Source organism: Labrus mixtus, chromosome 9 (assembly GCF_963584025.1).
Source record: "Labrus mixtus chromosome 9, fLabMix1.1, whole genome shotgun sequence".
Lineage (NCBI taxonomy): Eukaryota > Metazoa > Chordata > Actinopteri > Labriformes > Labridae > Labrus > Labrus mixtus.
Genome location: NC_083620.1, coordinates 23,414,713 through 23,429,318, shown reverse-complemented (window position 1 = coordinate 23,429,318; position 14,606 = coordinate 23,414,713). Strand labels below are relative to the sequence as shown.

General features: G+C 42.2%; 1 protein-coding gene across 3 annotated transcripts in view; it reads left to right on the top strand.

Annotated features, from left to right (window-relative positions):
• The window catches only part of tiam1b (TIAM Rac1 associated GEF 1b), a 42,477-nt gene that overhangs the window by 15,638 nt on the left and 12,233 nt on the right, over nucleotides 1–14,606 (top strand). For all 3 annotated transcript variants that reach the window (XM_061046982.1, XM_061046984.1, XM_061046983.1), the window contains exons 2-14: nucleotides 4,907–4,998; nucleotides 5,130–6,051; nucleotides 7,015–7,474; nucleotides 7,902–8,074; nucleotides 8,293–8,517; nucleotides 10,039–10,224; nucleotides 11,437–11,583; nucleotides 11,679–11,753; nucleotides 12,006–12,176; nucleotides 12,481–12,585; nucleotides 13,036–13,117; nucleotides 13,425–13,511; nucleotides 14,202–14,414. In XM_061046982.1, the coding sequence (XP_060902965.1) occupies nucleotides 5,140–6,051; nucleotides 7,015–7,474; nucleotides 7,902–8,074; nucleotides 8,293–8,517; nucleotides 10,039–10,224; nucleotides 11,437–11,583; nucleotides 11,679–11,753; nucleotides 12,006–12,176; nucleotides 12,481–12,585; nucleotides 13,036–13,117; nucleotides 13,425–13,511; nucleotides 14,202–14,414 (2,836 nt within the window). In that variant the 5' untranslated portion in view covers nucleotides 4,907–4,998; nucleotides 5,130–5,139. The remainder of the gene's footprint in view (nucleotides 1–4,906; nucleotides 4,999–5,129; nucleotides 6,052–7,014; nucleotides 7,475–7,901; nucleotides 8,075–8,292; nucleotides 8,518–10,038; nucleotides 10,225–11,436; nucleotides 11,584–11,678; nucleotides 11,754–12,005; nucleotides 12,177–12,480; nucleotides 12,586–13,035; nucleotides 13,118–13,424; nucleotides 13,512–14,201; nucleotides 14,415–14,606) is intronic.

Genomic DNA, 14,606 nt, shown 5'->3' with positions numbered 1-14,606 from the left:
TGTTTAATGTGACTGCAGCCGCAATACTTTAAAAGTAAGTGTGAATTTAAAAAAAACAGTGTTTAGGGTTAATCAGCTGTTAAAAAAAACAACTTGTTTTTAAGACAAAAGATCAGGATCATGGATTTGCAAACTTTAGACCAGCATATCCATGCACAGGTGCCAACAGACTGCAAATCCATGCATATGGATTTTATAAACCATGGGTACAGGTTTACAAACAGCTTTTTAATTTTTTCTTACCTGAGCCTGCAGGACTCCATGCAGATACATTATGAATAGGGCCGTTTAATTGTTTGCTGGAGGGGCCTAATGCTGGCAAGTCCATGGCTCTGTTGTATATTATGTGCCACCACTTGTCAAAAAGCTTTCCAAAAAAAAGTTTGCTGCTTTCATCAACACTGAAAGCCCCATTTTCCAGCTGTCTGCAATTCAGGGTTTCTAAGGATTCCGATCCAAGAAGACACCACTCTTTGGCTACACACCAGTGTTATGTGCTTTTCAGCTGAGCTTTCAAATGCAAAGACTGGAGGAAGTAGTTTTTTTTTTTTTTTGGTCCATCAGCATCCCCAACAACAAAGTGCAACATTTAATAGAAGCTGAAAGCTTTGTTGATGCAGAGTTTCCCTCTAGCCTCATAGAATCTTAGCTACAGTTGAGCACACTCGGGAGCAGAATGAGTCATGAGAACAGGAGATTGCTGTTTGGTTCTTCCATTCGCACAGAGGTATATGACACAAGCTGTGTTGAGTACAGCGTTTCAGCTCACACACACACACACACACACACACCCCCCTCACTCCTCTTCCACACAACTACCTGTGTTATTATCTCTAGGGACTGGAGTGTTCAGATTACAGGGTTTTGTGTTGTAGCTTGTAACTAGTCAGCCCAGTGCATTCTTGCCTTTCACCAGTGCAGTTGCCTTTTAATGACAGTGATGTGTTTAAGAAAGAGAACATAAAGAGTCTAACCCAGGTTTTGTCAAACTTAAGCTCAAGTTGTGGTTGAATCTTCTGTCGCATTGTAAGTCTGTTATCTTTACATTTGTTGGAGGTCTTAACAAAACTAATGTTTTACCTCATGGAGCTCAGGAGTTTAGGAATGTGTGACCAGGTGTTTCACACACTCAGCAAGACCTTGTTTTCAAAATCCATAAGACATATTTATGCTTCAGGGCAAGAACTTTCATCATTTCCTCAAATGATTCAAGCAGCTTGACATTTTTGTCCCTGGGCATCTTGAGAAGACTAAGGGCAGGTGGAGCTTGGGATCATTTTCCCCTTGATCCTGTTCGAACAGGCCCGAGTATTTGTCAAATATAAGCTGTGCTTTTAAGTGGTCTTTAATAACCACAGGACCTTAAATCTACTTGTCACATACTTCAGGGATGACAAAATCCCACAGCACATGAAAAAGAAATATGAGCATGTCTCTCCCGAAACAGTTTCAGCTCTCATCAAAATCGTTACATGACATTGCTATAGGCATGAATCACTATTTGACATTTATGCTTCAAAAGTGTCATCCAGATACATATTTCTTACACTAAATCTAGCTTTAGGCCAATGGGGACCATTTTAAACGTATTACTTCTTAATGGTTGTTAACTTCACGTTGTATCATTTTGTTATTAGAAAGAACATAAGGTTGGCTTTAACTGTAATTGATCATTTACTCTTTTCATCAAACCAGCATACCATTGACTCAATAAATGAAAAGGAAACAAAAAGGTTGTCAAAATGGTAGTTTGGCAAATCTTGCTTTTGAAAACGTGATATTTAGACATTAAGTATTTTCTTTGTGCCCTGATTATCTATATATGAGAAGGTGACTTTATGTATTTTATGAATTGGATTATTGGATATTTAAACAGCAGCAGCTTCTGGAGAAGCAGCTTGAAGCCTTTCCTGTACTGACTGTTGTTGGTGAATTTCTTTGCTTTTCCCTGAAGCCGTTGTGTTGCTAATCTTGGGTCACAATAAAACTATTCTTCTTTGTTATTTGTGGGTGGCTGGAATCTCCTGTGGTCATGCGTTTCATTAAAGCCTTGTATTGGATGCGTCTTCTGAGACTGCTGCTGTCCTGTGTTCTTATGCAGCCTGTTAAAAATGACCCACTTACTTTGGGCCGTGCTCTGCAAAATTACCAGCAATGTTTTTCTAAACCATTCGATGATTTCACTTTGTTTATTAGGCTGTGTTGTGAGAATGTTAGTGGATACAGAATATCAAAAAAAAGAAGCATTAACTTGGTGTGTGTTATTTCTAGGAAAACCCACTGGCTCTTCCTGAGGATTTGGTGTACTAGAGCATCTTTTCCATCCTTGCAATTCTTCCTCATGCATTAATAAGAGATGATCAGAGCTCCAGCAGTATTTCAGCTTTGGTGGATAAAGTGGAGGGAAACGGGGACTATTCCTATCCTGTAGTCAGATATTTTGGTAACCCGGATGCAGTGAATTTAACCCCCTACATTTTCAAATTTAGAACATGCATTATTTGTTATTTTAACATTTTCATCAAGAGTTTTTATTCAGGTCAATCTCTGAACTTCACCTTAAATATTTGGTTTATATACCTATGTTTAGAGTGAATTAGTGTTCTGTTATCTTTTCAAAAGGAGCAGAAGTACCTTGACCATTGATTGTAGATCCATCTGCTAAGATTTTAGGTTAAAGAGAGCTGCCCCCTCTTCTCTGAACTCCATCAATCATTGTGTTACAGTTTAAACAAGGGGCTGTTTGTACTGTCAACATTTAATTATTTTGTCAACATGAATGTATTGAGTGGTCTTGCAGTCCACATATGACGACTAGTTTAACTCTGCTCTCATGTAAGCAAAGTTAGATTCTTCAGTTTCCCTTTATTGATTTTTTGGTTTTCTGACTTTGCTGTCACTTTTGGTAATCTAAAAAAAAAAGTGAGAGAAAACAAAAGGAACAAAGACATAGTCACTGCAACAGGAGAAATTGAAGAATTAATTTAATTGTCTGTTACGTAAATATTTCAAACATCTTGTATCATATACAGTAAACAGGGGGTTAACATATTCCAGGTTAGTAAATGGAGTTTGTGCTGGAAAATCAAAGGTCACAACACAGTGGGTCGTCTCGACTGTACCGACTGAAGGAAACCACATCTACTTCTAATTAAGCTCCTCATCTCTTTTTGAAACAGTGGAATTAATTTCTGGTCTATTTCACATAATATTTACATTGCAACCACTGAGAACATCAAGTAAAAATCAAGTACTGCACATATTAACAGCTTTGCTATAAATAGCAGAAACTTAATCCATAAATACTTACCGCTGTCACAAACCTTCTCGTAGGTTTTCATTTGACTGCAGGCTGCACAAGGCAGTTTGTTTCACTCCAGGGATGACATCTGTGGAGCCATTAAACTTTCACCCCGCACACGTGAAAAAAAAATAAAGGGCACTGTGTTTGAAAGGGTACAAACAGGCGTAGAAGAAGCCCTTGGTGTAATGTCTGAACTAGCATCTGTAAGCATGTTTGTGTCCCTCAGTGAATCTTGTTTCCTGTAATGAGTGCACTGGCATTCCAAAGCTCTGTCCCGCTTTTATTTTCCTTTTCTATCCTCTACCAAAGAGGAAGGAATGAAGCAGGCAATAAACTGCAAGGAAAGAAAGAAGAAGGGCTTCCATCAACATCAAATATTGTGCATTGCAGTACCAGTGAAGGGTGATGAGTGAGCAGATGAAGAAGGGGGGAAAGGGGGCAGCATAAGGTAGAGAAACGGGGTCAGCTCCAGTTTATGTAACGCCCCTTTCACAGTAAGCCTGAGTGCATGCAGCAGCAGAGGGTTTGGCTCCCAATGTGTACTACACACGCAAAAACACTGCACCCCCCCCCCCCCCCCCCCAAAGGGTCTGTCCTAAAAGGAGGGGAGTGCACATCAGGAGGAACAACAGCCACAATGTGTGTAGCTAATTTTCTGTCCCATCTGTTAGTGGTCCCAGGCATAGAACTGGACCACTTTTTGGAGCAGGCTGTCCAGCCTAAAGGCAGGTAGCGTGCAGACTGTGCATCATGTTGCAAACTTATCCCCTGTCCCAGTCCTTTCGGAGGCAGAAGACAATGCTCGAGAACAGACGAGAACAACAACGCTGTATGGACGGTTCACTTTAGCTCTAAATAACTCATGCTCACTCAGGCTGTCACAGTGTTCATATTGTCATTACATCCCCTCCACTTCACACAACCCCTGTGCATGTGGAAAGGGGCTGAGTGGATCGCTTCCTCTGTCAGAGTGATGGTTATTTTCATCCAGTTGGCTTGTCCAAAGCTGTCTTGTCTTCATGTATATTGGTTATAAGTAGGCAACAAAAAAAATAGGCAGCAGTTAAGTAACAACGGTTACAAGTAGAATACTTGGTCTTTGTTGTTTGATAACAAATTACACTGTTTAAACCAAAGTTACAATAGACGAAGGCTTATGATTGGTTTCACTGTACACTCTTGGGCGAGTCGTCATGTTGTGTTTTCCTGCATGCATAAAAACTCAGTGTGAGCTGCATGTATAAAAGCTAACAGATACATTTTTCACCCTGACTTTGCCCCAGAGTCGAAATTCTTGTGGTGAACCTGACTAGGTGTAAGTCAGGTAAATTCACTGTTGGCAAACCAGAAGTTTATATAATGCAACCAGTAAGCAACTGGTGTGGATCATTGTGCATGTAATATTTGGTCCCATTATCTCTGTGAATGTAAACGCGGCTATCTACTACTCTAAGAAAAACCACTATTGGCTCTTTTATATACATTTTAAGCTGCAGATGTATTTCTATGCTGAGACCGTACTTAACTCAAAAAGCTCACACAACTAACTGAACAAAGTGCAAAAAATTTGATATGCTGTCTTGTCTGTGTATTGTTTTTCAGCACTTTGTGGATTGTTGCAGCAGGTTAAGGACCAGACTGAAGATCCAGAGACAAACAAACAAAATGCCAGAAAAACCAATAAGATCCTGCAGGTACTCCAACATTCAGAAAGACATTCTTTCATTTGATGTCAGAAACAATTCTGTTGCAACTGAAAAATGATAATCCTGTATTCTGTTGTTCTCCGGAATTTGTTTTAAGATGTATTTCCTCTTTTATTCAGCCTGTGAATCATGGGAAATGCCGAGAGCCAGAACGGGGACCATAACCTCTACGGAAATGAACATGGCTATTTGTCACGTAAGCACATGTCTCGCTCTCTTCGCATCTCCAACAAGCAGTCCAGACGCACGAGACATGCTTCATCAGGGAAAATAGAGCACAGGAACTCTGAGACGAGCACACGCTCAAGCAGCACTCCAAGTATCCCACAATCCCTAGCCGACAATGGTCTGGAGCCGTTCAATGAGACAAACATACTTCCTGACTTTGGTAGTCCCATTTGGGTGGACCGTGTAGCCATGAACCTGCGCCCTGTGTCCTTCCACAATGACCTGGCCAATCCGTCTGTTCACATGAAAACAATGCACGTAACCCTACCTAGCCCCACTGCGGACGAGGTGCAGGACGAAGATTTGTACACCGGCGAGGTGACTTACCTCCAGAAAACTCAGGAGGGCCTTAAAGAGAGTGCGAGCTTTAAGAAGAAGAGGTCGAAATCTGCAGACATGTGGCGAGATGACAGCCTAGAGTTCTCTCTGTCGGACCTCAGCCAAGAGCATCTGACGAGCACGGAGGAGATCATAGACATGGCCAATGAGAGGGACTTTACCGACTGCGAAGGCCACCTGCATTCCAGCCCCACAGACTCAGCTGACAGGGCCAACTCACTCGACGAGCTATACAGCCAGAAGAACCCTGCCCGACAGAAAGCCCAGCGCCGCTATGCGAAGTGGCATGACGGAAACAGGGCAGTAAGGGAGGGAGAGGATGACAAGATGCTCTCTCCATCAGAGGAGGACGGGAACACCTACAGTGCATACACCCTTCCCTGCCGGCGCTCACACTGCCTGTCTGAAGGCCTAAGCAGCCACCAAGCTGCCATTTGTGCCAGTATGCAGGGCAGGAGGGCACAGACCATACAGGTAAGAAGTAGAGCAATTTCACACTGTGGTGATTAACGTCACTTACAATATGTCCTTCTGCAATGAGAAACAATTAATAGAATACAGAACAAATCATTTTCTCCACTGATGAAAAAGTACACAGTGTGTTCATGGCAGTTTTATGCTTAGCGTACTTTAGGGAAACTGATCTGTCCGAGCTGTGTCGTTGCTTCTTTTTGTTCTTCTTTGGACAGAGTCAGAGTTGCTTTGCAGAATCTTAATGTAGTCTGGTGGCATCACCAACGAGACACCTACCTTTTATACATTTCCCCCCTTGTGTCTTGGCGTTTCCTCTGCTGCATTCTCTTCACAGATACTAAGCTACTGAACAGATTCAAGTATAAAAGAAAGCTTATATCACGTGCGTGTGGTATTGGTCTTTCCCGATGAAATCTGTTAGTTTTCCTGGGGGAGGAACTCCGATGACAGGAGGGGGAAGCAGAGCTTAAAGTCACTCCCTGTCGAGAATGCCTCAGTCTTTTGTCATGATAATGAGGGGAGGCCTGTGGAAGAGTGTAACAGTAAAACGTGTGTGGTGGCCCTGTCACTACGGGACACCGGCAGCCCTAGTGAATAGAGTTCTGGAGCGCATGATTGGGTCATGTGACCAGATGGAGATACCAAGCTCGGTGTAGCCCCCTTCATCTCTCAGGAGCCTTTTGGCCATGTGGGTAGAAGAGGACATACCCTACGGTGCCACAGGGAGGGCAGGCTGTTTCCCTACAACAGCAGCTTTGCTTTTTGTGATTAATTTAAGATTAACCGGGCTTCCGTAGTCACTTTGCGACATGTTTTATTTTGAAGAATGGCTCCATCCTGCATCTGCAGAGACAGCTTTGTTTTCACACGGGCCAAAATCTGGCGAAAGGCTTTCTTCTTAGCGATGAAAAAAGGCGGGCACCAATGCCGACTCACCTGCCTTGTGCTTCTTCCCCAACGCAGGATGTCACAGCCGGGGAGGGCAGCGAGTATGAGGACAGTGGCATCGACGGGGTGACAGCGGAGGCAGAACACCAGTCCCGAAGGTACAAGACCATGTCGGCCTCCTTCTCCGTGTGCTCCGCCGCCGGCAGGAGCATGTTCGCCGGCAGCGACAGCGGCAGCAGCAGCGGCGGCGGCGGGGCTGCCGAGTGTGTGCAGGGCGTGTACGAAAACTTTCGCCAGGAACTGGAAATGAGCTCCTGCCAGACAGAAAGCTTGGAAGAGGCGGGGTCGGCCCTGAGTGATGAGCAAAGCACTATGAGCTCCGCCTACCAGTCTGACCCGTTGCTAAGTGTCGCCCAGGGGATGGTGCGCAAAGCTGGCAGGCTTGCTGTCAAGAACTTCCTCGTACATAAGAAGAACAAGAAGGTGGAGTCAGCCACGAGGCGCAAGTGGAAGAGTTATTGGGTTTCCCTGAAAGGTCCGTTTTGCCCTTCATTATTTTACCTTGATTCTATAAAATGACTATCTATACATGTTAACACTGTAGGCATTTGATAATGTTTAGTTTCCTACTGACATGCAGCTTCTCATGCACTGAAACTTGATCTAATATAACGCTTAACTAATCTCATTGAACCAAGCTTCAATTCAAGCACAATGCAAAGCTCATTATTAGATGACATGGCACTTGACTGGGCTTGAAATCAAAACAACATCTGAATGATCGTGGTGCCTTGTTGCTGATGAGTGAGCCATGCTGCACTTCTTAGTATCGGCCACTGGAGAGCAGAATTAAATTGCTTGAGAGAATCTGTGTTTTAAAATAAATCATGTATTATTATTATTATTCTTTTCTCTTGTCAGTCAAGTATTGTTCTAATAGGTTGTTTTTGGGGATTTTTCAGGCTGCACTCTTTTCTTCTATGAGACTGATGGTCGCTCAGGGATCGACAACAACAGTATTCCAAAGCATGCCATCTGGGTCGAGAACAGTATTGTCCAGGCTGTGCCGGAGCATCCCAAAAAGGACTTTGTGTTCTGCCTCAGCAACTCCCTGGGAGACGCTTTTCTTTTCCAGGTAAGAGAATGCTTAAATCATCTAGTCTGTAAATAAGTGCAAAATTCTCCCATTAGTAAGCATTGCCTTAACATATATTTACACAGTTTGTTCCCATGTCATGCTCTTTAAAGCCTGATGTTTGAATATTATTAGCAGTGAATCATCCAAAAACAAGTGCAGGGCCTTTTGGTTTTGTTGTTTAACCTCTGACCTTTTACCTGTGTGTCCCCACACAGACCTGCAGCCAGACAGAGCTGGAGAACTGGATCACCGCTGTCCACTCTGCGTGTGCCACCGCCGTCGCCCGCCAACACCACCGAGAGGACACGGTCCGCCTGCTTCGTGCCGAGATCAAAAAGCTGGAGCAGAAGATAGACATGGACGAGAAGATGAAGAAGATGGGAGACATGCAGCTGTCTGCTGTTACTGACACCAAGAAGAGGAAGACGATCCTGGATCAGGTATGTCTATTCTGTTTGTTCAGCTTGCCTCTTACAGAGTTCCCACACGTCAGGCAGTGGGATTAGAATTTGAGAAGTATTATGCTGACTTGCTGTTTACATTTACATTTATCTGTTTCTGTTCCCCATTTGACCTCTCTTTTTTCATATCATTTGAGTAGATGATATTAAAACACTCAATTTGTCTAGTAAAGATATAAACCCAATTTTGTCCATATATCCTCAATCCGGTATCCTGTCAATTTCTTTAAAAAAAAATTCTGTATTGAGCTTATATGTAGTTTTTTTGTTTGTTTTTTCAATATACCTTTATCTAAAAAAACCTCTGAAGATAGATTATGTTTGACACATCTGAGATTTCCAAACGCTTGCTAAAGGTGAAATTGTGACGGGTGTCTTTCAATGACATAAAGGAAATTCTAGACCTTCTTTATTACTAAATGTCCTTGGATAACTTTTGGTTATGATTTGGCATTAAATAAAAAGTTGATGGATTGATTGTTTTTTAATTGTCATTCAATTCAAGATGACAGTACCACCTGATGAAACATTTTTCTCTAAGCCAGTACTTGTGTTTGTGAAAATCAACCTTTACATTTGACTAATCTATTTGTGCTGATAAGCAATCTAATCCAAGAGGGATTGGTAAAAGGTCAAGAACTAGCTCTTCCTGAATTCAGTAAAGTCTCAGAAACACTCGTAAAACTTTTAATCAACACGAGAGTTTTTGCCATCAACCTCCTGCTGCTGCTGTCTCTGACTGTTGTGACTTTAGACTCAACTGTTGAACTTGTAGGAAATTAGCTTCATGATGAACCTCAACCCACCAATCATTTTCCAAGAGAGCTAAGAGGGGGATTAAGTAACAGATATCAGAGCTTTCATCACTGAGGCTGCTGCTGCTCCACACTTATCAGCTACCAGGTTGCTTTTTGTTTTCTCAACATGGTAGGCAGTTGGCACCAGTGGATAGCCTGCCATTCTCTTGCTTAATTGCAAGGCTCATATTGTCTTGAATGGGAATGTTTACAGAGAAGGGGGATCAAATGGCCTTTGTTTGGTCAGTTAGGTAGTGACTGGTTGGAGCGGTTCTTTTTGGCAGTGTCAGGTTTCACATTGTGCAGAGCTGAATGGATATAGGCCTGCTCCTTGGAAAGCTGAAGCGCTCCCAGACTCTATCTGCCAGTGGAATGTGCAGTATTGTTTCTTTCTCATCTCTGGGCTACTTGGCAGTGATACAGAGCCCTCCACCATGGTGCTGCCCACCTCTTCCAAACAGCAGTGTAGGACCGTGACTAGGAGGGGACGGCACAGTGCATAATCACAATGTGCTGCTCTAGTGCCCCGGTAAACATCCACCCATTACTTGCAGAGAGCGCAGGTTGGCAATACTGTTTTTACAAATTTACAGCAGAGCTTCCAAAGAGAGGAGATGCCCTGTCTTGGGCTAGAGTCGACAAACAGAACTTTGATGACAGTCAGTCAACTGGAAGTTTTATTGTTTCCTCTCTCATTCTGCAGATCTTCTTGTGGGAGCAAAACCTGGAGCAGTTTCACATGGATCTATTCCGCTTCAGATGCTACCTGGCCAGTCTGCAGGGAGGAGAGCTGCCCAACCCCAAACGCCTCCTGGCCTTTGCATCTCGCCCCACAAAGCTGGCCATGGGACGTCTGGGGATATTCTCCGTCTCTTCCTTCCATGCATTGGTAAATATAACCTCTTTTATTCTTCAACTGTACTAAAAGCCCTTTTGAATTGGGTTTTATTGAATATATATATTTTACACTTTGTATGAGATACTTGATTTAAATGTATACACTTCAATGCATGAACCTGAAGCTAACACAAATTTGTCTTAAAATCACTGAATATTTAAGGTTGTATTGATTAGTTCTAGTATACTTCAGCTACACAAGCTGTAGCATTAAAATTTAGGAATTCATTCATTTAGAAGTAAGCATAGTGAAATACTGTACTGTATATTCTTTCAAAGTTACCTTGTCATGACTTGGTAGTAGTACACATGGTGGTTCTAGAAACTCATACATCTACTGTTTAACATCTTTCCCGACAATGAGTGCTATTTTTAAGGCTGTGTCTCATGCAGGGCAGCTGTCAAAGAGGCTTGTTTCATTTTATTCCTCCCACTCCTGTATGGAGGTTACGTACTCCACAGCTAAAAAGCACTTGTAGTACAGGAAAACAAGTATTTCGATTTTTTTAGAGACAAGTTTTTCAGATCATTGATGTACTCTTTTTTTTTTTTTTTTTTTTTCCCTGCACCACCAACGCAAGCTGTGGAGCAGGTGGGTGTTTGGGCAGCAAGAGGTAGCAGAGTGGGACATCTAACTAAAGGCACAATCAAACAAGCGCTCTTCTTCGTTCCGACTGTTTTTCTCCCCTCAAATTTTGCACATATCTACTTCCGCGAATACCTCTATCAGCATTATGTCCAAAAAAGAGATGAGAAAAATTGACGGATCAGATTAGGTTAGATTTAGAGCATGCTTGGTCCTACACGCACACAGTGCTTTTAATGGCAACTTGTCGCATACGAGCAGCCGAGAAATGCCAGGTTGGGTAAAAGCCTGCTTTAGACTAGTGTGTTTGTGTCATATAGACATCTTCATCTCTCTTAACTATTTATCATACAAGGCCAAATTGACCCCTTCTCCTCTTTAATTTAAACAGATAAGTGAAAATGCCTTCTGATGAGTTGCACATGTTTTACATTTTGTACATCGTAAAAGACCACATATCTGTTCCCCTTCAAGTGCCTTTTTTATGTATTCCTTTATTTTTGCTAACTGTATGAATACATTAATAATATTAGCTAAATGTGACATGAAATGAGGTCAAACAGATGTCACATTTAGCTTTTTTTCAGCTTTGACTGATTTCGTTTTTTTTTTTCCCAGGTGGCAGCTCGCACAGAGACCGGCGTGCGACGGCGGACGCAGGCCATGTCACGCTCCTGCAGCAAGCGCAAGAGCAGGTTCTCCTCTCTCTGGGGTCTTGACACTACCTCAAAGAAAAAAACAAAAGCTCATCCCAGTATCAACCAGGTCTGTAAGACTTTCATTAAATTTGAAACGGTCAGCGTTAAATAGATCTGCTTTTTGAGTTATGACCACCTGACCTTCTCCTTTTGTCCTAGCAGGTCTTTGCTGATGGCGAAGAGCCAGTGAAGAAGCCTTTGGAAGGCACATTTGTTGATCATGCCAATGAACACACGGTAAGGGGGACTAATGGTGTTAGCATGGTGTTGTAGGTCAAAAATAAGTGGGAGCTTCATCCCAACGTTATGAAACCAGCCGTCTTTCTTCTGATTTTTCTATCTATTATATCCAGTTGGTAATACGACACAACACTTAGATACTCTCAAAGTTCTGTTTCATGGGGACTTTAAGCACATTTTAAGTTAAGTGCAGACCAGAACTTCGCAGTTAAATGTGACTGATAAGCCTTTTCTTGTCTTTGTTCAAAGAAAAGTGAAGGTGGAACTGTGAAAAGCTTTCCACGGCCAAGCACGGAGAGTGACCTGTGGGTCCCTGACCACCTCACTCCTTCCTGGGTGTGTCTGCCGAATGACCAGCCGGTGCTAACGATCATCCAGCCCGGGGAGTCGGCACTGTGTGTTCTGGAAACCATTTGCAAGGTAACACTTCCCAACCTGCAACGACCTGACCTTACCTGACCCAAGGATAACATTTCACTACAGTGACGTTTGCGTGACAAAGATGTGAAGACAGCCAGAAAGACCTGCAGGGGACAGAGCACTTCAGAAATGAAAGCCTACTAAAGTAGACAAATAACAGTCTGACTTATAATGTATGAAAGATGACGTCACTATTTTGCTGGGTAAAAATGCTAACTAGTAAACCTTTGTTGTCAAAATAGATTCACGTTAATGCTATCAAACAACTCATCCTCATTCTGTCGTTTTTGCTCTCATACCACAGGCTCATCAACTGGATCCTACTAAGCACTACCTGCGGCTTAAACTCCTTATTGAAAACCAAGTGCAATTCTACATTCCCAAACCAGAAGAAGATGTGTGTGACTTGGTATGTAACTTTCAGTGTGAATATATCTTTGACTACTTCAGAAGGCATAGAAAAGGTGTGAGTAAGCCCTGATCATTTTGTTGTGTAAAGAATCACAATCTGAACTAAAACCACAAACCACAAGAGCATCGTAGTTGTGAATTATTAGTAGGTTTTATTTTTTTATCCTTTCAATTTTAAATGTATTCTCTGGAGAATTGTGTGGCTGGGAGGAGCATGCAATAAAACATCAATCTATTCAAGGAGCGCCTTAATAAGCAATAACTGCAGTGACTTTTGTAGTAACATGGTGTTATCATGACACATCATACACTCTGTTAGAGCTGCTTTGTCTAATGAAACAGAAAATGAACGCTCTTTCTCCATTCTGTCAGAAACCCACCCACCAGAATATGAATAAAGTAGGCCGTTATTTTATGATTTATGTAACTTTTTTTTTGTCTTTCACAGCTTTACAAAGAAATTGAGCTCTGCTCCAAAATAACTAAAGTCATCCAGTTCGACCGAGATGAATCCTGCATGATTGGTTACGGTAGGCACTTTTTTGAATTATCCTATGTAGTTTTTTTTTTTTTTTTAGATGACATTTATAATTTGATGTTGGTTTGCAGTTAAGATGCTGTAATGAAGTCAATTTGAAAGATTTCATATGAAGTGCTGTTGTTGTCAGCACAATAATTGCTTTTCTTTGACCTAAACATGGCCCATGTTTTTTTCCACACTATTCCCATTTGTACTGCACAAATCCCTCTGATGAGTTTTATGTAAGAGTCCCTCTTCTCTCTCTCTCTCTCTCTCTCTCTCTCCTACACTTCTTGCCTCTCCTTTCCCTCCTCCAGGTTTCTCCATTTCAGTGGTGGAGGAGGATGAAGTACAGCAGCTCTACATCACTGATGTGAAGGCAGGCGGATTAGCCTTCGCCAAAGGTACATTACGCTTCATTTCCATCTAATAAACTCCCTTCAAAGACAATCTGTGTGTGAACTCATGACATAATGTAAGACATGTTCCCTTGTCTTACTTGTTTTCTAAAGAATCTCATCGTACATGGAGGTCAACAGACCTTTTTGCTTTTCTGCTTCAGAGACGCATTAGCGTATGTTTTTTTTACTAAGCAGCTGTTCTTAGGGAAGTTGATTACTATAATCATAACCACAGTGCCTCTCACTGGCCTTTGTGAAGGATGACAATGAATTCAAAGCTTCACTGCAGCTGCTTCACATCAGTATCTCTGCTACAAAGTTAGACTGCAAGTTTGAGGGAGGTGGCATATTATAATGAAGATGGTCACAGTGCAGAGAGAGCACAGGCAGTGATGCTTTGCAGCAGGATATGTGATACCTGCAGGTGACAAAAAGGGGATCAAGAAGACGGTGAAAAGGGAAATGTATGACATCTCATTTGCATTGAATGGTCTCCAAAGTAGTATTTAAACTTTGCTGAAGATGTCTTAAAATGATCTGCTCTTATCTTAATAAAGCATCTTATGGTCAATCAATAAACTGATGTGAGATAGATTCTTGATTCATCTCTTAGTGCAGATACTTTTGATTAAATATATGGATGTGTGAAAGGCAGCAAATGGAATCACAGCTGATGGGATTCTTACTTTGCAGGTCTAAATGCTGGGGATGAAATACTTCAGCTAAACGGAAAAGACTCTCATAGTCTCAACTTCTCCGACATGAAGGCAGCGTTTTCTCAAGCCTCGCTTGCATTGACAGTCAACACCCTTCCGTCTGTGGAACGCCGTCAGCTCTGCTACCTGCCACCACGCCGCTCAGACGCACAGGAAGATCTCTACACAGACATTTTCTCACAAAGTCAAGGTGAGAAACACCAGTTATAAAAGAGTTTAACTCCACAACTACAGCTTCAGGAATCATGATTAGTGTTCCAAACCAAATCGCTTACACTGTGATCATGTTTATCAGACCAGCTGGGGTGTAATTACTTTGTACCAAAAAATACCAAATGGATCAGAAAGGAAATGGAGGCAGTCCTCAGTATCTGAGCTTTCC